The 25,645-nt window shown below is 42.2% G+C and overlaps 1 protein-coding gene across 1 annotated transcript; it reads right to left on the reverse strand.

Moving 5' to 3' along the window:
* Window positions 1–271: 271 nt before the first annotated feature.
* Window positions 272–23,745, reverse strand: LOC148511536 (uromodulin-like). The gene is made up of 9 exons (XM_088442144.1): window positions 23,679–23,745; window positions 20,863–20,940; window positions 16,383–16,600; window positions 16,012–16,166; window positions 15,152–15,403; window positions 11,126–11,282; window positions 2,290–2,368; window positions 1,610–1,639; window positions 272–822 (listed from the first exon to the last, which is right to left on the reverse strand). Exons 1-9 carry the CDS (start codon window positions 23,728–23,730, stop codon window positions 758–760), a joined length of 1,086 nt encoding a protein of 361 aa, XP_088298270.1. The 5' UTR covers window positions 23,731–23,745; the 3' UTR covers window positions 272–757.
* Window positions 23,746–25,645: the final 1,900 nt, after the last annotated feature.

Raw genomic sequence — 25,645 nt, forward strand, 5'->3', positions numbered from 1 at the left:
GGGATCTTAACTAAATCCCTGTGCCACCTTACGCTTAATAAGGTTATAGTAAGTGTAGGGTAGAATTATAATTCCATATTTATAACCTTTGTTTGGATACATCTAACTATACTTATAAAACAGGCCAGCTCCTTGTCCTAGAAGTACAGTTCCATTTACAGTTTGTGGCACAAAGGATTCCAGAATCATATTTGTTTTTACACTTAGTAATGTTTCAGGAAAATGTCAGCTACAGGAGGTGGTTAAATGAAAGATAGTAAAACCATATTGCTTTCAGAATTTACAATAGAACTTTATTTTTGAATACATATGGAATACAGATGACAGGTCATGTGCATGTAAGTAATACATGTATGCTTTACACATGTAAAGCTACGCACAGGGAAAAAAGTGCATATTATCGTGTGGATGGCAAAAGTTCAAAGCATTAGTCCAATACTACTGAGGCGGCCCCTGTCCCAAATAGCTTACAGTGTGAATATGTCCATGATCCATAAATAAACAAAGCAAGCAGGTAATAATGTACCAGACTTTTGACCACAGTGTGAGTACTGTAACATACAGCATAGGTCCACATAGACTATCAGTATTGTAATTGTTGCAACTTGTCTCTTTTAGCTCATATACTTGTGACTGGAAGAGTAAATAATGAAGGTTGATGCACAAAGTAAGTAATAAGAATGTTTTTCTCAATCCAGTCTGATTTTGTTCAAGTTGTGGACTTCCATATTGGCACTAACAGGAAGCAGTAATGCATTTACATCAACTTCACAAAGAGCAGAGATGAGATGAGTGAAAACAGCGTCCATGGCATGGGGAAACCTACAATAAAATACAAACATAGGTTTTGTCTATGCAGCATAATTTGGATAAATATATGTTTATATATTCGGGACACAGGATAGAAATGTCATTGATTATCTGTATCTCAGAGCAATCATTTACATTGACATAGTTACTTTGCCATAAATTTTTTTTAGTGATTTGGTTCAATACCTCTACTCAGTATAAAAAGCTTTAGAAAAAACGTATTCTTCATTTTAATATTAAAATAAGTTTATTAATTTGATTATTAGAAAAATAAATTAAGATATGGAATAAAATGTAATTCATACGTGACATAAGCTATTTATTATATATACTGTTGTATGTTAAATACAATATTTAAAAATTTTTTTTTTCAACAAATGGAACTGGATGAACAAATGTGAGCCCCCATGTATGAGCAGAAGAACAGAGCATGTGCTTCTAGATTTGGTGGTGCACACATTCATACGTCCCTTATCCCTTATGTGTCCCCTGGCAACTGTATGGGCTGTCATAGTGGTATTAAAGCCGCTACCACAGCTGTATTTTCAAGTGTTCCCTGCCTATGTAGCCTGCAACCACTGCAGAGAACTTCAGAAAACAAGATGTCTGCATATCATTTGTTTGTTTTCTTTTGCTACCATACTGATATTAGGGGTTGGTGTAATTAATGGATATTTTCCACTTTCCAGCAATGATTAGATGTTTTGAGCCTTTGACATCGTTTGCACACTGGTATGATTGCTGCTTCATTAAAAAAATAGTGGCCACTTTTATGTAGGTAAATTACATAAGCACTTACGGTCAACTGCTCCAGAAAAGACAGTTTCATCTGTAAAAGGTAAGCAAATGTAAGGTTAGACATGTGCCCTGCATAGATTAAAAGGATACATTGTGTTTATCATTACAAGTAATAATAATAATAACAAACAATAATATGGCTGAAATGGGTGAAGTCACATAAATGACATCATAAAGTTAGCATGCTGAACTGGAATTATCACCACTTTTGTATTAAGTTACAATATAAAGTATAGAATCCCCCCACTGTAGAAGTGCAGTTGATGTCCCCTCATTGGGACTGGCTAACAATGTAACCATTTATGGTGTACTGTAGGTGGAAGGGGGATATCACATGCAGTGTACTATTTGGAATCTGTTTAATTAAATACATTTTAAAGATCAGTTATTTTGTAAAGCTCAATTCAGAGCTACATGTAATAATATAAGTGGTGAAATGTATACAAAGATATATTTATTATTAATTTTGTTAAAAGTGTTACATTTAGGACAAATCATTAAAGGTCTTTCTCTGTGAACATTACACTGTACAGACATGCATAAGGTGACTCTATTACTTCATTTTATTGTATATCATTAATACTGTTATACAAAAATAGTATTTCTGAGAACTTATTGTCAATGTAAATATATGGTTACTAATTTTACTGTAGTTAGTTGATTTATTACAGGGCTACTTACAAGCTGTAAGTTCTATACCGACACTTGCTACATTCCCATCTGAGGAACGATCATCTGATTTGGTGTCGGCACCACAAGTCTGTTCAGCATAGAAAAGACAGATATGGAAATGTTAGGGCTCTTTACAAGTAGAGATACTTTTAAATATATCACCATTTATAGTAATATGTGACATTACTATAAGACAAAGAGAAAGCAAAGAAGTAGGAAACACAAACTTCATAGCTTTTATCTAAGGATAGTATATGATAATTGTATATATTATCTAACATATATTTTTGCACTGTGCTAGGTGTATACATTTTTCTATAAAATGTTATAAAGTACTATGTAGGTGCAATATACAGTGACCATCTATTACCAAATTCACTTTGCAGCACTGAAGGAAACCTCGTCATCCTCTATGTCCTAATCCAATTTTTTAAAACCATAAAGGCTTTACAGTTCTTCCTAGCTACCCAATGGCTTGTAGGGAGTACATAGTGTGATTGTAAATTGTATTTAACGTTTTGATTTGTCAGTTAAATGCTAATTGCAGATTAATTCAGTACCATGACTCATTATTTCATAGTCATGGTTGCTAGAGTAATACATAGACAAAGAAGGAATGTGTAAAGAGATTGGTTGTACTGTGAGCCAGACAACACATTTGTATTTCTGCTCAAGGATACTGCATAAATGCGTTTTCTCCCCTACTGTATTTCGGGTCAGCACCAGATACACAGGTTTTGCTCAATTTACTGTATATAGGATGCTTGATAAGGAACAACAGTTGGAATAAATACTGCACTGCCTAATAGGCTATACTCCACAGGATTTACTGCAAGATTGGTCTGTAGGATCTCTCCCTGACAATGGGTGCTTGCACAAGTGTGGTCAGTAGACCGTGCATGCTCAGAACAGTGGCGGGTTCCCAAAGGGAAAGTAAAGTAACTTCTAGCACATCACAGGGAAATTCATGTGATCTTTAATTTCTTATTGCCACAATAACAAATTATAATTATTGAACCTGAATTCTGGTAACTAATAATTATTTCACATGAAGTCAATTTTTTGAGTAAAGTGGTCAAATTGATTTATTTATCATTATTTTGAGTACTACTCTGTCATCCCATACTGATAAAAGCAGTGAGGGCAAACAAATTTGGTGATTAAAGAACCTTCTTAGATAATGCACCATTACACAAAGATTTAAATTCTCGTGGTGTTTATCATGTATACTCAGAAATGCCAAGGTGCTGATCAGAGCACCATCACCATGCAGGGTCTAACGTCAACAATTTTTCCTCAAAAATCCATACAGGTGCACAGGAAAATGAGCAATGTTGTGCTACTGTAATTCTCGGGATGTGTGCAACCAAAAACCACAGACCCACATTGCCAATAATGTAATTCTCCCTTAAAATTCTGCCTTGCCTAAGTGTTCAATGTCTTTAAATTTTAACGTGCAGGGATCTGAATCATTAGACTTATGAAAATGTCTATGAATACTATTTTATTTATTTATTAACACTTGAGTATCAAACTCTTTCTTGAAATCTTGTCGTTTTTTAATTAAAATGTACATGAATGATTTAGTATTGTCAATATATTGTAAACCACATCCATGTTTGCATAAATAAATTGCAAAGAATATCTCACAATGCATCAACCGTACTATGGCCCTCATTCAGAGCCGTACGCTCTGAGCAGAGCGCACGCACTGAATGAGGGCCGGGCTCCATTTTCATGGAGTGTCCTCCTGGACGCTCGTATAGCTGTGGGTCACCACCCACAGGCTATACGAGCGTGCTTTGTGATGGCCGCGATGGTCGAGACCATCGCGACCATCGAAATTGCGAGCCGGAGCCTGCGGTTGAGGTTTTCAACCGCAAGCTCCGGAGTGATTTTGGCTCTATCAGAGCCAAAATCACTCCCACTGACATCACTAGTGATGTCAGTGGGCCGGCTTCTGACGGGAGGCGTTCCCGTGGGAACGCCCCCGTCAGGGAGGCACGCCCCGGCACGCCCACCAAAGGGGGCGTGCTGTCAATCAACATTGACAGCACGCCCCCTTTGATCGGACACAACGAGCGAAGGACTTTCCTTCGCTTGTCGCGTCTGGCGCATGCGCACGACGGAGCTCCCTCCGTCGTGCACATGCTCAGTCCATAACATCGACCCACTTGCGAGCGGACAGCCGCTCGCGAGTGGGTCTGAATCAGGGCCTATGTCCCTATTGTAAAATGCAATAGTACAGGTTGAGTCTCCCATATCCAAATATTCCGAAATATGGAATATTCCGAAATACGGAATAATTTTGGCATGACTCATATAATGAAACCTTTGATATTTGATGGTTCAATGTACACAAACTTTGTCTGAGGCACAAATTATTAAAAATATTGTATAAAATTACCTTCAGGCTGTGTGTATAAGGTGTACATGAAACATAAATTAATTTCATGTATGTACACAAACTTAGCTTGAGCCACAAAATGATTGAAAATATTGTATAAAATTACCTGCAGGCTGTGTGTATAAGGTGTATATAACACATGCATTCTGCGTGTATATTGGGGTCCCATTCCCAAGATATCTCATTATGATATGCAAATATTCCAAAATACGGAATATTCCATTATGCAAACTACCCCTGGTCCCAAGCATTTTAGATATGGGAGACTCAACCTGTATATGCTTTTCTATTATTTAATAATAAAAATAATGATGATAATAATACTCTCCACATTTTAGTGTTTTCATAATTAGAACATGTCTTCTTACGCTAATGTATATAGATTTGCAGTGGTTTGAATGAGAGTGGCCTGTGTTTTATCTAACCAATAATAATAATAGAGGCCTATTTTATTCTGAGAATTGTATTTATTAGTGTATATTTATTAAAATGCACAGATTTGCCCTGATAATTAATACCATGACTGCAGATGATGAGTGGGACTTGTCATCCACATATACTGTGAACTATGGCCCTCATTCAGAGCCACTCGCTAGCGGCAGTACGCTCGTTCCGAGCGATGTTCGCACATCTGCGCATGCGTACGGATCGTTATACGCATGCGCGAACCAGTCAGTGCGGCCGAAATTCATGTGCTCGCAATATAGCGAATGCCTGCTATTTTGAGTGACAGAATGAGGCGTATGTGGGTGGTAACAGGGGAAGGTGCTTGAAAACGGGGAGTGGAGATCAGAACGCAGGCGTGCTTAAAGGTCAAAACGGGCGTTTTATGGGTGTGCATAATTAATACAGCAGCGTCATTGACCACGTCACTGGGTTATTTTATAGCCAGAACTGCTCGCAAGATTGTGGTAGCAAAAACCAACCACAAGAATAGCGAGCAGTTCATACGCTGGTCGATGTACTCGATTAATCTAATAAATAGCGGACATGACGTATGGTGCGAGCGGCCAGGGGGCGTTTTTAACAAATAAACGAGCGTATGTTTTGCTCGCTCATTCAGACTTAGAGGTGTGAACAGACTGCAATTTGCGAACGGATCATTTGAATAGCCACCCCTTGTTTTTGAACGAACGACCGCAAATAGCGAACGGCTCTGAATCAGGCCCTATAACTGCAGATATATAATGATGATCATTATCCTTTATTTATATGGTACCACAAGGGTTCCGCAGCGCCTTACAAAGTACATAAACAAATAAGCACACAAGAAAACAGTTATAAACAGCACAAAACAATCCAGGACAAGGACTTGATTTATAAACATTGCTGCATAACACATAAATAAGCAGCAGAGTGTCAGCAACCAAGTGTTAGGTGCCCTTGTAGGGAATTAGGAGTAGATCATAGAATAAGTAAGGGAAGGAGAAGCATGTGAGGGAACAGGGCCCTAATTGTGGAAAGTGATCAGCTCAGTCTTAGACACGTTAAGTTTAAGAAAGCGCTGGGACATCTAGGAAGAGATAGCAAAGAGACAGATAGAGATATGAGTAAGAAGAGAGGGGGAGATGTCAGGGAAGGAACAGCAGATCTGAGTCTCATCAGCACGGAGATGATATTGTTGGTCAAAAGAGCTACTTAGGACATATAAAGGAAGAATATTAGAGATTCAAGTACAGAACCTCAGGAGACATCTAACATTAGTGGAATTGGGGGGAAACAGAAGGAACAGTCAGAGCGGTAGGTAGACAGCCATGAGAGGGTAGTGTCACATAGATCAAAGATTTGCATGAGGAGAGGGTGTTAACCACAGTTTTAGAAACAGCAGAAAGTTTGAGAAGAATAAGTATAGAGTAGTGGCTCTTGGATTTGGCAGCAAGGAGGTTATTGCCAACTTTTGTAATCGCAGTTTCAATGGAGTGGAGCGGATGGAAGCCAGACTGTAAGGCGGTTGTAAACAATTTGGTCAGAGAGATGGAGGCAAAATGGAGGAGAGAGATGGGCCGGTAGTTGGAGAGAGTGTTAGGATCAAGATTAGGCTTTTTAAGTGTGGGGGAGACGAGTACATTCTTAAATGCAGAAGGGACAGTGACAGATGAGAGAGAGATTGAGTAGATGGACAAGATGGGCAAAGGTAGAAGGAGAGTGGTAGTGGAGGAGGCGGGGGGGATAAGGTTAAGGGGGGAGAAGGAAAGACCAGATGAGGGCCATGACTTCCTCTCCAGATACAGGGGAGAAAGATGTCAAAGTTGGTATGTAGGAGTGCGCTGGGAAAGGACGGGGTGGAGTGCTGAGGGTATGGTAGGATGTGATGTCCTGACAAATGGAGTCAAGTTTAGATTTAAGCTTGGTGGCAAAGTCAAGGGCAGAGAGTGAGAAGGAGAGGCGAGGGGGGGGGGGGGGTGGGCAGTGGAGGGAGTTGGAAGTAGTGAAGAGACACTGGTGGTTTGAGGACTGGGAGGAGATTATGTTCTTGAAATATCACTGTTTAGAAAGGAAAAGGGCAGCACTGTAGGATGAGAGCATACCTTTGAAATGAAGAAGTCTGCATTAGAATGTGATATCCTTACTGTGGCTCAGCAGTTCATGAATAGTTTTGCAGATATTTAGTGTATTTGGAATGCCAGGATTGAGGTGTGGATCAGCGAGAGTGAGTAATGATTGTAGGAGCAATAGAGTCAAGAGCAGAAGTAATGTAGGCATTGTATGGGGAAGGGGCTTGTACAGGGCAGGAGAGAGAGAGAATAGGGGGAGAAGTGAGTCATGCAGGGAGAATTAGGAAATGGTTTTGATAGCCTCTATGTTACACTTAGTGATGGTAACCTTAGGAGGCAGAGGTAAAGAAGGAGTGAGGGACAAGTTAAAAGAGAGAAGCTGATGGTTAGAGACAGGGAATGGGGAATTGGTGTAATCAGAAATATCACAATGGTGAGTGAAGAACGGATCAAGTGAGTGTCCACTCACATGGGAGGGTGAGGAGGTCCATTAGGAAAGACCAAATGATGGTGTGAGGTAAGGAGATTAGAAGCAGAGGATTCTGTGGGAATATTGATAGGAATATTGAAGTCACCTAAGATGAAGGTTGGAAGGTCTGAGTAGATGAAGTGGGGAAGCCAGGCAGCAAAGTTGTCAGGGAATTTGGAGATAGGGAAGGGAGAAAGATAAAAGACAGCTACTCGAAGGTGAACAGGTTTGAAGAAACTAATAGTATGAAAATGTAGAGAATGTGATGTTTTGCTGCTAGTCACAGCAATATGAAATAAAGTTCATCAAAATTATCTTGCATGGATAGGAGCTCCAAAATGAGCCAGTCCCTGCAATGTTATTAGAGTGAAGTGACTACATCAGAAATCACTTCTCTATTGGGACTCCTGTGCACTACTGTGCATGTGTAGATGATAAGTTCCACACATTGTCTGCTTTGAAGGGTTCCCACCAAAAAATAAAAAGATGTGTAATCAAGACATGTAATGAAATTATGGGGAAAAGTTTTAAGCCCTTCTATTTCCCCAACCCTGGCACCTACAAAGATGCATTTGAAAGAGGGGAGTCCTCTATTATTTTTGTATAATCTGTTTTTATTAAGAAAGTCACAACAAAACATCAATATAGAGATGTTGTAGATTTTGCATAAAAATAGTACACAATATAAATCCATTGCAGTATGTAAACATACACCAACACAATATCTGATAGACACCAATCGCAGACACAAGACTGTTGATAAGGAAAAGTAAACACCACAAAGAACAATGGAGCAAGACCACATGGAGCGAGGGTAATAGGAACCATGGCAGGTTAAGACCCTTGTGTAATTCTTATATACATCTGAGTCTTTATAATCCAACCAAGGAATCCACATTTTTCAATCCTGGTGCCCCTATAAAAGATGTCAGTATGATAACCAGTTTTTGGTTAAGTATCACCTTGCTGCAGGGGATACTTAATTATCCACCTCTCCAGGGGGGATACTGAACACTGGAGAAATTCATCCTTGCTCTGATGCGGGGGCAGCTGCTCTGAAAATCAGCTGTCCCCGCGATTAGTAACACTGCTACAAATGTAACAGCGTTACTTCCCTCCTCCCACGGATGGATTATGTGCATGTGTGACCTGAGGTAACGTGCAAAGCTGCAAGGGAGGCAGGGAGGAGGTGGCAGAAGGATCCGACTGGATCCTTCTTCGCTTCCCAGGAACTCCTTCACATAGGAAGGAGTGGGGCTCCGATAACAAGCACCATCTAAAGATGGCATTTGTTCTCGCAGGCAAACTCAGAAAACGTAAAGTTTTCAGAGTTTGCTGAATATCAGGTGGTCCTATGATCCCTGATGACGAATGGCCCATTACCTTAAATATGCAGAAACTAGCATGTATAATGGGCCATTTAAGTAATGATGAATAGGCCCCATTAAGTCCTACACTCCACAAAAATAATTGCAGTTATAGGTATGATTGGGCACATAGTGCTCAGTCATATTTGGAAAGCATAGCACTTGACATCATTGTGGGTTGATAGCTTAAAAGGAAATTCTGAACGCTGTCTCTAGTAAAGATCTATTTAAAACTTCCTGTGAGAGATCCTTTTTTTTTAAATGTCACTTTATAAACTTTTGTTTGATTCTTAAAGTTCCAGTACTTCGACAGTTGCACCTTAATCTAGTTAACTGTGAGTATGGTACTGTATGTAATTCTTCCAACTGTCTAAATCAGGGATGGGGAACCTCAGGCCAGGGGGCCATATAAGACCTGCGGAATCATCGGTCTGGCCCTCTGAGCTTTTTTCTGCTAGCCTCATATGGCTAGCAGGGTGCCTAGAATGGCACCCTGCAGCCAATATCTATGCAGCAGTGCAACCTGGAGTGTCGTTAGGATGCTCCAGATGGAGCGTCCTCAGGATGCTTCAGATGGTCATGCCGCTGCCCTTACAGCTCCCTGGAGCATCCTGAGGATGCTCCGGGCATTGCTATAATCACAGGTGATTGTGGCCCCACCGCCATGTGGCATCACATGGAGGGGGCATGGCCTGCACCAGGCTCACGAATAATGTTATATATATGAAAATGGCCCTTGGCTGAAAAAAGGTAGCTTTAATATTATAGATAAGTCTAAGGGGCATATTTACCAACTATTGGATTTTAGACCCAATAAACAGAGATGAGCAGTTCGGTGTTGACTTGGTTCTCACTGACAAATTAGTGCAGGTTCAGATTAGCTTAAATTTATTTTATTGGCTATCTAAAACATGGAGGAATCCTCTCCCAGTAATTTTTTGTGAAATGTAGTCAATAGGTTACAGCGTATAACACCTTCAGATGACGTTAGTTTTGGGGGCCAAACTCTATCAGGACTCCTATGCGCTATTGCACATGCGCGGTCTGCTGATCATGCATGTGTGGTGGCCATTGCCGGGAGGGCTTCGGAGTCCATAGGCTACAGAGAGTAACCAAACTTTGTAATGCTTTGAAGTCTGGAGCTTGGTAAATCTAACAGAAAATGTTATACCTTGCACCCAACAATGGGTCAAATGATTGGGAGGCAAATTTGTGGGATTAGGGTAACCCGGTCCCTTACGAATACAACAAAGTACTTAATTACAAATTGTGACTGTAAGTAAAAAAAGTGGTGGAAGCTATATTTGGTTATATATTTTTACTTAAAAAATGCAGAAAAAAACCTGTAAAATAATCCTATTATCTCATCCCATGGAGTTGTGGTCTCAGAATATGTCTATCTAGGAATAGTGTAGGAGAAAATAGTACAAAATGCAGATTTTAAATCAAAAGTGTGGTTAGCAACCACAGGCAAAAAAGTAGAAAAAATGGAAATAAAAAAACAAATAGTAAATGATAAAAAGGAATGAAATTAAATCAACCCAATCCACAATATTTCAAACATATGAATCGAGTATTATAGCAATGTCCTGCCTGAGTTTAGGGGGTGGCGTCCCACATCTCTAAAAACTCATGTAGTTTCTATGATTGAGTCTGACCTTAAGAAATCCAGATAGGGATCCTTAAATAAAGGTATTGCCCAAAAAAAGAAAAAAAGTCCTGATAGATGTTACTGGTTCTGTTTGAGAGGAGTAAATCTGACAGCTTCTCAGCCCCATAGAAATCTATGGAGGCTTCGGCAGCTGTCGGAAATGGAGGCACTGTACGAAATTTGCAGATAATATGCTGTGGTCCCTCCATGGTACATTCAGGTGATACTTAATGTTTGCAGGTACCCCCTGAATATCCCACAAATATTACTGATAAATAGGCCTCTAAATAAGAAAATATTATATTAGATTTTCACCTTAACCAGGAACACTGATATCTTTGACTCTCGTCTGCATGCATATCAGTCCCATATTATGGATATGGCTTATTTGAAATATAAAACACATTTTGGTATGAACTTAGTATAGTTAGGTAACGTCGTCAGATAAAGCCTTACCGTAATACATTTGCCTTTGCAAAGTGTTACATCCGCATAGATGTTGACATCATCATAGTTAGTAATCTTGAAGACTTTTAATGTGAATCTTGCTTCAGTACCATCTCCATTTTTAGTTATATTGATTAGCTCAGAACCATAACTGAGGTCTGGGCACCTAAAAAATGTAAGCAGATGATAAATGAGTAATTAGACTCTGCCCCTTTTGGAGCATTACATCTCTATTCATTTTGTTCCCAATAATAATTGTAAAAGTGTCTACAGTATGTATTTATTTTATTTTGTTATAATTAAACTAGCATTAGTGTAAATAATACAGCTGAAATAAATGCCACCCTTTCTATAATGCAGTTTTGCCCTGTGCTTCGTTATTTCAGGTGCTGTGAGATGGTCAAAATTGATTGGAATGACTGGAAATGACTTGAAATGAATGCTATTGATGTTAACAATACTATAGGAACAAAAACAGGTTAAAGTTACATGATTTTAGCTGTTTTCATAAATTTTTAAAGAAGTCCAAATTGAAAACAAGCCAAAACACGTATAGTGGTTTTACCAAAACCAACACAAGACAAAGGTTTAGAACCAATACAAAAACATAGCGGTCTATGCACGTCTCTATTTATGTCAGACATATTTATGGCTTACAAAATGTGTAGGGGTTGTTTCCGGCTGCCTGGTAGTCCCTCAGCCAACAGCTCAATTCATGAACACAATAATATTAGTATATAACATTTTACTACAGCTACAGCTACAAACTGCCATATAAAGGATGAAACAGAACTGCTGTGCATGTCCAGTAGCAGCAACTTTTCCTACCAAGGCCTGTATTCAACTAGTTTTGCACCCGCGATACTCTTTCACATGCCGTACTTTTTCAACGACTTTGCGTGTTTTGGCCTAAAACATTTGTGGTTGCCCCCCACTATTCACCGTATTTCATTCCAAAACACGTGAAAACGCGTCCCGGCGAATGTGAGACAAGCAAAGTACTAACAGAATTGGGAAAATCAGTCTGATACCCCCCCAAAAGATACACTAACATTGGGGATCAATGTAGATGCCCCCCGAATAGCCCTAATAAAACTATTTGAGCTACTTAGGTTGTGTCAATAGGTACTAATTAGCGTCTTTATACAAGTGGTGAAGAATAGCATTAAGCAGGTTTTTGTTGAAAATAAGTAGTCCTGTCAAATTTGGGGTACATGTAAATGGGTGCTAGCATGGTTTAAAGTCGCTAAATTAAGTTTTAAAAAACGTAAAAAAACGCACCTCAAGCAAACACCTGCAGTAAAAGAAAAACACCTCACCAATACTTGCAGACCCCCCAAAAGTCTATTTTGCTAGTTTCAAAGCTTGTACCCCCACTTTTTATTTTTCACCTCCATTTTCAAAGTGATTTTTGGGGTGTTCCTCACTTTTTTTTAGGAGTTTTTTGACGCAGTTATCCTTTGGGGGGCTGTCCCAAGGGTGCTGAGCTTTGCACCCCAAAATAGCAATTTTGCACTTTGTATCTCCACCTATTCAGAGGCGAATCTTTTTTGCGTATTACATTGCATTGACTTTCCGCGTACGCTAAAAGTGTTTGCAATTGAATAATGCAAAAATGTTCCTACTGGTGAAAAGTTGCAATCTGCGTTTCTTTTTCGTGGATTCTGACATTTTGCGGCTAATTGAATACGGACCCAAGTCTGCTGTGCATGTGGATCTGAGTGCTCAATCATTGCAATGGACCAGAAGCTGCCAGCAAAAAGAGACAGGCATCTAATCATGAAGTGGGAGAATGTGTGCTTATTAATCTCAGCTCTGTCTCCTACTAGGTATACTATGTAGGTATATTTATTATGGGATTTTACAGTTTCCTGGCCACATATTATTTACATTACATTTTTTTTTTAGATAAATTTGTTTTGATACAGAAATATTGTTTGTTAAGGTGCATACACACTACGCGATATTACTGAGTGATTGCACTATTACGACAGAGTAATCGTGCAATCGCTCAGTAATTGTGCACAGATCGTGATGCGCCCTCCCACCGGTCATTTCCGTCATCTAGCATCACCTGAACATACAGAACAATCTGCCGATAACGATAGATTGGCCATGTTCAGGAATGCTGGAATGTGCCTGCACTGAATGACTTATCGTTCAGTGTAGGCACTACAGGGCATCATGAACAACTGTACGATTATGATGTCGTAATTGTACTGTCTTTCCTAATCGCCCAGTTTGTACGCACCTTTACACTCTCTTTCCCATACAGCCTACAGTATAGATTAACATTTCTCAAACTTGGTCTTCTGTGACCCCAACAGTACATGTTTTTCCAATCTCAGTATCACAAGTAACATAATTACCTTTGGATCTTTTTAAATGTGTTAGCCAAGAATGAATACAAGTAATTGTTTTCTAGGTATTAGTATATCAGGAAGCAGTATGATTTTGCAGTGAAGTGTGACAAGAAGACACATGTTAATTAGCATCTGGTGTCCTGTGGACTCTGAAATTATGAGGAATACTTTTCTCGAATACTATATAATATGTTTGAATCCCACTTTCAGATTCATAACAGACACATTGCAAGTTACATGCAATTCTGCGATTGAGAAAATATACCAATTTTTTTGGGTGTACACAGTGTCGGAGCACATGCACCAATTTTCTGTCCAACTCTATACCAAAGCCAAAGTATTTGCTCATTGGCCCTGTCAAATCTAGTTCCACTTAGTTGGGTCAGTGTAGTGTACAGCTCTATCAGATTGGCCATCGCTAGGATTGAGGCAGTATTCCAACTACTTATTTGAATTGATTCTCTATATAAAGAGCACTTGTGCTATGTCTGAGTTTTTTCATTTTCAGACTAACTAGGGGTTATAGCTCCTGATGAATTGGTCAAGAAGACATTGATGAAATCTCTGTGGGCCGTGCTACTTTGTGGACCTGCAAAAACAGGAGGACATTGGTCTTGGTCCCTGCCTTGCTGGCAGAAATACTACAAGTGTGGCTCAGTAAAGGACAGCGCTCCAATGAACTCAATGATTATAGTCCCTATAGTAGGGATGAACCTTCCTTACAGCAGATAGCACTCAATTAATTAGCATTGTTGCTATATTATATGAAGTCATGACAATCTTTTCACATTACTTAATAAAAATATTGTTTATTAAATCTAATGCAGAAAAGAATGCCATTGAAATATTAAAGGGGGAAAACAAAAGACGTCTATATTTCATGTATCTTAATTTCATATCTATTTGTGTTTGTATTCAATTATATTTTGTATGGAAATGTGACCTTTATTAATAACTATCATGACCCTATTCTGTTTTATGTATATGATACTTGTGTATAAATAGTGTAATGCAAATTTAGTATTTACAACTAACACTATCAATCCACATTTCTATGCCTTCTGTACACTATTCTTATGCTATAGTATTAGTTAGGCATACTGTAAGTGTACACAGCAGCAACACCTGATATACATCAAGTGAAATGCTACTACTGTAGTCTTGAACTGAATGTATTTTGGGATGCAAATGATTTAACATATGCAGGTAAATGCATTTTATCAGTTGTGTCTTTTCCTATCTATGTTCTAAGTGTAAATGCATACAAATGTAAATGAGCCCCTGGATGTACATATGAATCAGGAACAGCTCAACTGTGGTGAGTTCATGTATAGGAGAAGAAGTATAAAATGGGTGTAATTTAACATATAGATTATGCTGTGTTGCTTAAGTCATCTGCCATATAAATGGCCCCTAAATGAAAGCATAATACATCTAGACAGGATAAAAAGCCATTAAATGCAATAAACTTTTTAAAAGTAAATGTAATATTTTCAAATTCTATTTCTGTTCTTGTGCTGTGGCCGGGTGGCCCTAACATAAACTGTATGGAATACTTGCACATGTTTAGAACCAAAATTACAATTTAACAAGAGTTATATACTAATCTCCCTATTCTATGAAGACATTGCACATAAGAAAGCAGTAAGAAAGCTTGGCATTATCAGCATACCCATTTGATCCAGTAGTCAAATTATAGTAATTTGTATTAAGTGTTGTTCCCCCTGGGCCGGCATATATCCTTAGCACTTTAGTTGAAAGTGTTTCTGCATCCAGTTCTGGTATCCAAATTGAAATGTATATAGTTTGTTCCACTGTCAGTACAGTGTCACTCGTAATTACTTCGGTATATGTGGCATCTGTATATGCTGCCATAGTAACAGTCACGGCACCAACTGCTCCTGGCACAGTTAACTGTGTTTGCCTGAAATATACAGATATAAATATATATATATGAAAACAAGAAATATTCTCTTATAATCCCCTGTCAGGGTTATATAGATTTGAGCATGATTTTGTGATGAAATACACAATATTGTGCTTATTTTAACAACAATGACATTAAGGTTCAATTATCAATTTAAATGGAATGTACTGTATGATCCCATTTAGTATATCCATATCTACTAAGGCCAACATCTAGATGTACCATAGCAAAATACATTTCATAACATTACCCTGATAACAATAATAATACAGTAAGTCACATATATGAAATCAGAAAAGTATACGGAATATTATGTATTTCTCCATGGGATTAGCAAAGAATGCGTTATAGTAAAATATGAAATGTATCACACAGTATGTCAGGCAGAAGTGACAGTAGTTAACACAGCAGAATATTATCATTACACTGGATATCCTGAGCTGGCAGATTGCTGCTTATTATGGCAAATGTATTACGCATTGGTATTATTGTGACTATATATACACTGATTAATGCTTATAATATGCCTCAGACACTGGCCAATTATGATATAAATGTATTGCCTTAGACAGTCATAGTAAGATGGGAATGTGGATCATACTTACGTAAATTTGGGATGTAGAGTGACATTAAGTTGAACGTTATTGTAGTTTAAGGGATAGGAGCAGCTCACATCCGCAGTAGCATTGTTTCTGGTTACGAGGAATCCCCCAGGATAAATGTGCAGGGTATTGGAATAAGTGACGTGAGTATCATTTATCTGTGAAGAAAGTCAATCAGACTTTATCTGCATCAACATAGTGAACAGAGAGCTAACATAACTGTATTCATTTCTTTATTTCTGTTTCCTTTCTTTCACAGGGAATTGTAATTATACTAATCCGGAAAACTTTTGTGGGTTTATTTTTTGGTGCACTTTACAAATATTAACCAAAGTTCATATAGTAACGAATTAGTTTGTACAGTTTTCACTTACAGTTACATTGTTACCGCACTGCCCGATCTTCATTGGATTATGAAAAGTCACTTTAGTTTCATCATTCACAAAATATTCAGCACTACCACACTGAGCCCCAGTGTTATCAATCAAGGCCAAATTAGAGGCACTGTATTGGCTCTTTATCAGCTGGCACTTCGACATGTAGATGTTCATAACTCCACTAAGGCACTCAACAGTTGGAGGCGGAGGTGTAACTGAGTGATGGGAAGAGAATAGGGAAAGTTGTAATAAGATAATGCTAAATGCATACAGTGCTATTCTGAATCATACACACAGCTAGATTTATCAACAAGGCAAATATTGCATGTTCGTACGTCCTGCATACATATACAGGCAACTCTATGGTTACATTGCTTTTTAGATTTGTATTAGGCCATGCCCCCTCACATCTCTAAATCAGGTTATGTACTTTACATTTCCTCCCCTGCAACATAAATTATTTGTTTCCAGGGCAATTGTTGCACCCAATAGTTGTATTTGCTCCTAACTTCAAATCAGCCCCATTATATGCATATTAGCATACTGTATCATAATATAACAATAAAATAGTTATAATCACAAAAATGTGCATTTTAAGCCACAGTGTTCAGTAATTTTGTTCAAGTACTTTGGCAGGCCTTTGTAGGGTATCATGGGATCAATGAAGGATATACTCTGCAGGATTTCTATTATTACGTTTTGAAGGTGTTTGATAGAGGTGGTGTCTCCAATCATGGCATTGAACAATGGGTAGGTGGGGCCACCATGATTTGTGGTATTCTACAGAGTGGTGGTGACATGATTCAATTCATTACGGAATTGGGAGGTTGGTTCATTCTCCTGGGAGTCAACACTATGCAATGCAGACTGTGGCTCAAAATGCAGAAGATGCTGATTAACTTTACAAATACATAGGGGTGACTTTATTGAAACCAGTATAGTTTACACATCTGAGCAAGCTGTCTAATGACAAGGAAACACGTTAGGCTATACATCAGTGATAATATTTGTGGAATTACACCTATCTGCCTTTTGCCATTTTATGACATTGGACTATTGGACCCCCCCCCTTTCCTGGCACCCCACACCACAACATTTTTTCAACACCCCTCACTCCACCCCAGTAATTAAATCCAGTCTGTTCAGCCCCAGTGTGTCAGCCTCATTCTTTCCCCCAGCCCGTCAGCCTCATTCTCACTTCATCCCCAGCATGTCTCTGCCTCGTTCTTCCCCCCAGCATGTGTCCCAGCCCCAGCGTGTCAGCCTCGTTCCCCCCCAAGCCACAGTGTGTGTCCCAGCCCCAGTGTCTCAGCCTCATTTTCCCTCCATCCCCAGTGTGTCTGTCTTGTTCTTCCCCCCAGCGTGTCCCAGCCCCAGCGTGTCAGCCTCTTTTCCCCCCCAGCCCCAGCGTGTGTGTCAGCCTCTTTCCCCCCCAGCTCCAGGGTGTGTGTCAGCCTCTTTCCCCCCCAGCCCCAGGGTGTGTGTCAGCCTCTTTCCCCCCAGAGTGTGTCTCAGCCTCTTTCTCCCCCAGCATGTGTCTTAGCCTCTTCCCCCCCACCCCCAGTGTGTGTCTCAGCCTCTTTCCCCCAAGCATGTGTCTCAGCCTCTTTCCCCCCCCAGCCCCAGCATGTGTGTCAGCCTCTTTCCCCCCCAGCCCCAGGGTGTGTGTCAGCCTTTTCCCCCCCCAGCCCCAGGGTGTGTGTCAGCCTCTTTCCCCCCTAGTGTGTGTCTCAGCCTCTTTCCCCCCCAGTGTGTGTCTCAGCCTCTTTCCCCCCAAGCATGTGTCTCAGGCTCTTTCCCTCCAGCATGTGTCTCAGCCTCTTTCTCCCCCAACATGTGTCTCAGCCTCTTTCCCCCCAGCATGTGTCTCAGCCTCTTTCCCCCAGCATGTGTCTCAGCCTCTTTCTCCCCCACCATGTGTCTCAGCCTCTTTCCCCCCAGCATGTGTCTCAGCCTCTTTCCCCCCAGCATGTGTCTCAGCCTCTTTCTCCCCCAGCATGTGTCTCAGCTTCTTTCTCCCCCAGCATGTGCCTTAGCCTCTTCCCCCCCACCCCCAGTGTGTGTTTCAACCTCATTCCCCCCCAGCATGTGTGTCAGCCTCTTTCCCCCCCAGCATATGTCTCAGCCTCTTTTCCACCCAGCATGTGTCTCAGCTTCTTTCCCCCCAGCATGTGTCTCAGCCTCTTTCCCCCCTAGCATGTGTCTCAGCCTCTTTTCCCCCCAGCATGTGTCTCAGCTTCTTTCCCCCCAGCATGTCTTAGCCTCTTCCCCCCCACCCACAGTGTGGGTCTCAGCCTCTTTCCCTCCCAGTGTGTGTCTCAGCCTCTTTCCCCCCAAGCATGTGTCTCAGGCTCTTTCCCTCCAGCATGTGTCTCAGCCTCTTTCTCCCCCAGCATGTGTCTCAGCCTCTTTCCCCCAGCATGTGTCTCAGCCTCTTTCCCCCAGCATGTGTCTCAGCCTCTTTCTCCCCCAGCATGTGTCTCAGCCTCTTTCCCCCCAGCATGTGTCTCAGCCTCTTTCCCCCCAGCATGTGTCTCAGCCTCTTTCTCCCCCAGCATGTGTCTCAGCTTCTTTCTCCCCCAGCATGTGCCTTAGCCTCTTCCCCCCCACCCCCAGTGTGTGTTTCAACCTCGTTCCCCCCCAGCATGTGTGTCAGCCTCTTTCCCCCCAGCATATGTCTCAGCCTCTTTCCCCCCCAGCATATGTCTCAGCCTGTTTCCCCCCAAGCATGTGTCTCAGCCTCTTTCCCCTCCAGAATGTGTCTCTGCCTCTTTCTCCCCAGCATGTGTCTCAGCCTCTTTCCCCCCAGCATGTGTCTCAGCCTCTTTTCCACCCAGCATGTGTCTCAGCTTCTTTCCCCCCAGCATGTGTCTCAGCCTCTTTCCCCACTAGCATGTGTCTCAGCCTCTTCTCCCCCCAGCATGTGTCTCAGCTTCTTTCCCCCCAGCATGTCTTAGCCTCTTCCCTCCCACCCCCAGTGTGGGTCTCAGCCTCTTTCCCTCCCAGTGTGTGTCTCAGCCTCATTCCCCCCCAGAATGTGTCTCAGCCTGTCCCCCCAGCATGTGTCTCAGCCTCTTTCCCCCCAGCATGTGTCTCAGCTTCTTTCCCCCCCAGCATGTGTCTTAGCCTCTTCCCCCCCACCCCCAGTGTGTGTCTCAACCTCTTTCCCCCCAGCATGTGTGTCAGCCTCTTTCCCCCCCAGCATGTGTCTCAGCCTCTTTCCCCCCCAGCATGTGTCTCAGCTTCTTTCCCCCCCAGCATGTGTCTCAGCCTCTTTCCCCCCCAGCATGTGTCTCAGCCTCTTTCCCCCCCAGCATGTGTCTCAGCCTCTTTCCCCCCCAGAATGTGTCTCAGCTTCTTTCCCCCCAGCATGTGTCTCAGCCTCTTTCCCCCCCAGCATGTGTCTCAGCCTCTTTCCCCCCCAGAATGTGTCTCAACCTCTTTCCCCCCAGCATGTGTCTCAGCCTCTTTCCCCCCAGCATGTGTCTCAGCTTCTTACCCCCAGGCATGTGTCTTAGCCTCTTTCCCCCCCACCCCCAGTGTGTGTCTCAGCCTCTTTCCCCCCAGCATGTGTCTCAGCTTCTTTCCCCCCAGCATGTGTCTTAGCCTCTTTCCCCCCCACCCCCAGTGTGTGTCTCAGCCTCTTTCCCCCCCAGCATGTGTGTCAGCCCCTATCACCCCCAGCGTGTGTCTCAGCCTCTTTCTCTCCCCCCCAAACCACTGCTACTTACTTACCTTATTTGCTTCTTCCTCTTTGGCTCCTCTCGATCCCTTCCTGCAGCCTGGCCCCTCGTTATGACACAGCGCATGTGACGTCATGATGTCACGCGTGCTGTGTCATAACAAGGGGCCGGGCCGTGGCTGGTGTCTGTCTTGTTGGAGCCGCAGCGGCCAAAGCGGACCCGCTCCAGCTCCAACCATTTAATTAATGGGGACCAGGTGGTGCAGGGGCCCATGGTGAATTAATTAAATGGTTGGAGCCGGAGCGGGCCCACTTTGGTCACTCCGACTCCAACCATTTAATTATTGGGGACCAGGTTGGTGGGCAGCGGCGCTGTCAGATGCAGGCAGCCATTGACCCCTGCACCACAGTGGGCCCCCGGTGCAAGGCACCGACTGCACCGCCGCAAGTTCCACCCCTGGAAGGGTTCCTTGGTAATCAAAAGCCCAGAGTAAATCTGGGATCACTTGACTGCATGTCCTACCTGAAGGGTACATTAGTACCTGCTAGTATTTCTAAATGATGGGATATGACCTGAAGCTCAGACATGTAATCCATGCTCTGATAGACAACTAACGACAGGGGCCCAGAGGATAAACTATGTGTAACTGCACATACTGCACAGGCTATGTGTCCAATTTTATGTATACAAATCAATTGTACCATGTTTCAAAAAATGTCCCTCTGTAATTATTAATAAACAGAAAACTTGAAAATTAGTAATGCAGATAACAATAGAGAGTATGCATACTGTACCTTCTCTAGTGTATTTACTAAGGTCGCAAGTACAATTAGCACTAGGGTCTGTACAAGGTGTCTCAGCTGCAGAATGCACTAGAGGAAAAGAAAAGAAATGGTATATAACACAATATATGCTTGTTCCTGATACAGTTACTGTATCATACTGTTTATTAGCACATTTATTAACAGTGACATACAGTAATGTATTAATTAATGCTATGCCAATCATAAAAAATGACATGCTGGCCATAATAAATTACAATTAGTATTTACCAACCTATGGGCCTGATTCAGACCCACTCGCGAGCGGCTGTCCGCTCGCAAGTGGGTCGATGTTCTGGACTGAGCATGCGCACGACGGAGGGAGCTCCGTCGTGCGCATGCGCCAGACGCGACGAGCGAAGGAAAGTCCTTAGCTCGTTGTGTCCAATCAAAGGGGGCGTGCTGTCAATGTTGATTGACAGCACGCCCCCTTTGGTAGGCGTGCCGGGGCGTGCCTCCCTGACGGGGGCGTTCCCACGGGAACGCCTCCCGTCAAAAGCCGGCCCACTGACATCACTAGTGATGTCAGTGGGAGTGATTTTGGCTCTGATAGAGCCAAAATCACTCCGGAGCTTGCGGTTGAAAACCTCAACCGCAGGCTCCGGCTCGCAATTTCGATGGTCGCGATGGTCTCGACCATCGCGGCCATCAAAATGCACGCTCGTATAGCCTGTGGGTGGTGACCCACAGCTATATGAGCGTCCAGAAGGACGCTCCATTTTCATGGAGGCCGGCCCTCATTCAGAGCGTGCGCTCTGCTCAGAGCGTACGGCTCTGAATGAGGGCCTATGTTTTCATTCTTAATACAGAAATAAACACTTGTCTGCAGTGCAGAACAGGGTAAACATTTAAAATTAGTTTTTTAGAAGTGGAGATGTTGCCCATAGCAACCAGTCATTTACCTAGCACCTTCTGGAAGGTAACAGTAAGAATTTGATTGGTTGCTATGCATACATCTCCACTTCTACCCCTATGTGTTACTTTACTTTCCTAACACATTTTCATATTACATACATAGGGGTCTGTTCATAGAGAACATGAAGTGGCTCACTATGAAAATCCCTATATATCACATCATGTCGATGCGATATATAGTGATGTTTAATAGCCATTCATGTACACTTACCTGTCCGGCGATCCCTCCGTGATCCCTGGACACAGTGAGAAAACATATTGGGAGCCCGATATTCTGTCTGTATTCTTACTGCGCATGCGCCGGCATCCTAGAGCAGCAGGTCAGATTAGACCTGCTGCAATGAATGCTGGGAAAAGGGGGCGGAGACAGTACCAGGTGCTGGGCAGACAACAGGGAAGTACAGTATGCCACTTCCCTGATCTGTTCGGCATGCGAAACAGACTATGCCATCTTAGATGGCGAATCTGTACCGCAGCAGAGGAACGGAAAGCTGAGCTTTTCATTTCTTTATGAATTGCACTCACCATACAAAAGTATGGTGATGTGATTCATACACAAAGCGGGGGTGCTGCTGGAGAAGGAATACCCTACAATGTAGATGAAGAATAAAAGTAGATGAGTGTCACTTACTGAAGATAAAACTGATGTGTAATTACTAGGGATGTGCGCCGGACCATTTTTGTTGGATTTGTATTTGGCTTTTATTCGTCGTCCGGCATTGGATTTGGATTTTTTACAAAAATGTTCAAAAATTTTTCAAAAAAGCTAAAATCACATAATTTGGACTTTTTTTGTTCCTAGAGTATTGATAACATTAATTTCCAGTCATTTACAGTCAATTTAGACCACCTCACAGCTTATAATATTGTTTTCATCATTATTGGCCAAAGGTTGCAGTGAGCTGACTTGTTAGTTTCTAAGCGACAAAGCAGCAGTGCAGTGACACAGACACCACAGTTTAAAGCACATTTATGAAACATTGCCTCACAGCAGTGGCAGAAATGAAAGGTCACACAATATGGAATTGTCCTGGGACATGTTGGATATTAAAAAGGACATGCACACTTAACAAACCAAGCATTTCAGTGACCGGGACAGCCACTTTTGTGGAAGTCACGGTGCTTATAGGCTTATAGACACAGATGGCTACTGCCCAAGGAGTCACGGTGCTTTTACACACAGAGGGCTATTGCCCAAGGAGTCACGGTGCTTATACACACAGAGGGCTATTGCCCAAGGAGTCACAGTGCTTATAGCCTTATACACACAGAGGGCTAGTGCCCAAGGAGTCACGGTGCTTATACACATAGAGGGCTAGTGCCCAAGGAGTCACGGTGCTTATACACACAGAGGGCTATTGCCCAAGGAGTCACAGTGCTTATAGCCTTATACACACAGAGGGCTATTGCCCAAAGAGTCACGGTGCTTATACACACAGAGGGCTATTGCCCAAGAAGTCACGGTGCTTATAGCCTTATACACACAGAGGGCCACTGCCCAAGGAGTCACGGTACTTGTATACAGTAGCAATACACAGTGGGATACAGCACAAAAAAAAATAACTTAAATCAATTTTTTTTTCCTTTTTTAATGTTCTGTTTTTTTTTTTTTACACTGGAGCAGATGGGCAGTGCTCATACATCAGCACAGCCAATGGAGTCTGGAGTCTGGACACATACAGCGTGCAGTCTACCCCCTACCCTACAGTCACTTAACAGCACAGCCAATGGAGTCTCTGGAGTCTTTAGACAACTTTGCCTATTGGTTCATGAATATGATTGGTAAAGCTAATACATGAAATTATTGTTTAAATCAAATATCCACATACATAATTGTGTGTAATTTTGTTAAAATGTATTTTATTGTTTCTTACCTGATAATAACTGAGTGCACAGCACCAGGAGCAGTGTTATAAAACTCTTCATTGTTGTACAGATTCTAGAAGAGACAGGTATATGAGCATATTTCCCATTCATTGAAAATAATATATCACCATCTTTTAAACATTACCTATTTCTCTAGTTACATCAAAGAATCCCAGTTTTTGACTAAATTTTCACAGAAGATGCAGTTTTACTTCTTCCTCTCTCTGTTGGATGATAATGCACTCTGGGCCTGATTCAGAGTTGGACGTTCTGAAAGAGTGCTCGCTCTGAATCAGGGCATTTTTTATGCGGCCTCCGGGCCGCTTGCATAGCTGTGGGTGACCAACCACAGCTATTGGGTGCGGCCAGGTGATGGTCGCGACGGTCGAGACCATCGCAACTAGTGGGGCTTGCGACGTGACCCTTGCGGTAGGGTATCATTCCCGCAAGCCCCAGTGAGCTTCTGGCTCTTAATAGAGCCGGTAGCTCATCACTGACATCACTCGTGATGTCAGTGGGGCCGCCCCCAAATGGCAGGCGTTCCGTCGGGAACGCCTCCATTTGGCCGGCAACCCTCCCTGCCCGCCTCCAAAACTGTGCGAGTTGTCGATCAAAATCGTCAGCCGCCCCGTTTTGGTGCGAGACCTGGAGCGACGAAGCGCCCGTCGCTAGCCGGGTCTCGTGCATGCGCACGTTGGAGCCGGCTATGGCGTGTGCATGTGCAGTAGCCAAACATCGACCCGCTAGCGAGCACATAGCGCTCGTGAGCGGGTCTGAATCAGGCCCTCTGTGTGGCAGGACATCAATTTTTCTGCTAATAATAGTTCTTGCAAATGTAGGGGTCTATGTACTAAGTCTTTGAGAGAGATCAAGTGGATGGAGATAAGGTACCAACCAATCAGCTCCTGACACTTTACAGGCTGTGTTTGAAAAATGTCAGGAGCTGATTGGTTGGTACTTTATCTTCATCCACTCTATCTTTCTTCAAGGCTTAGTACTTAGACACCTAGTCTACTAAAGTAAAGCCTGCATTTATATAATCTATTTGAAATGCATGTTCAGCATACTGTAGTGAGCATCACAGACTAAAATAGGGGAAAGACTACAAGAACCTATTTCAAACAACTAAAGACTTTAGATATACGTTTAGTTTTGTCATGGTGTGTTAATGTTTATAATTTTAGGTTAATTATTATTGAGGATCCTGTAGGTCTGTCAAAAATATTTTTTTAAAAACTATTCTGATCCTAGTATGTCTCTAATACTCCTTTTCCACCAAAATTCTGTGTCTGACCCGTAGTTGGAACAGGGTTCCTACCTGGATCAGACCCGTGATTTTGACTGCGCCAACTCGGGATATTCCCGAGTCAGCGCCGCTCACACCGGAGTCGGGTCTGCATAGACCCGGCTTTTCCGGCATGTAAGTGGTCGCTTGGAGATTACGTCATCCAAGCGCCACTGAAGCCGGACCAATCAGCCGGCTTGCAGCGCACTCCAGGTCATCGTGACCCGAAGTGCACTGTTCTCGCAGCAGGGTTTCACGGGCTACGCCCGTGTTAAACCCTGCTATTTACCTGGGTTGGATTGCCGGGTCACTCGACCTGGCGATCCAAACCTCTCCCCTTTTACACCAGGGAGCTGCCAGGGTTAACCCTTCAATAACCCGGGTTTTAGCTCCGGTGTAAAAGGGGTATTATGTAGCTCTGTCAGGATAAGCTGAAAATGCTCAACAAATAATACAAAATATAACAACTAAAGACTTTAGACATACGTTTAGTTTTGTCATGGTGTGTTAATGTTTATAATTTTAGGTTAATTATTACTGATGATCTTGTAAGTCTGTCAAAAATATTTTTTCAAAACTATTCAGATCCTTATATGTCTCTTATGTAGCTCTGTCAGGATAAGCTGAAAATGCTCAACAAATACTACAAAAGATAGTGGTGGCTGTGCTAAGTCTTAGAGAGAGATACCA

Source organism: Taudactylus pleione, unplaced genomic scaffold, assembly GCF_031769625.1.
Source record: "Taudactylus pleione unplaced genomic scaffold, aTauple2 ptg000305l, whole genome shotgun sequence".
NCBI lineage: Eukaryota > Metazoa > Chordata > Amphibia > Anura > Myobatrachidae > Taudactylus > Taudactylus pleione.

Coding starts and splice junctions, on each gene's coding strand:
- LOC148511536 (XM_088442144.1), bottom strand. CDS start 23,730: ATGAAGAGTTTTATAACACTGCTCCTGGTGCTGTGCACTCAGTTATTA. Junction 16,167..16,382: donor AGTGCGGTAACAATGTAACT/GTAAGTGAAAAC, acceptor CTTTCTTCACAG/ATAAATGATACTCACGTCAC. Junction 15,404..16,011: donor ACTCTACATCCCAAATTTAC/GTAAGTATGATC, acceptor TGTATATTTCAG/GCAAACACAGTTAACTGTGC.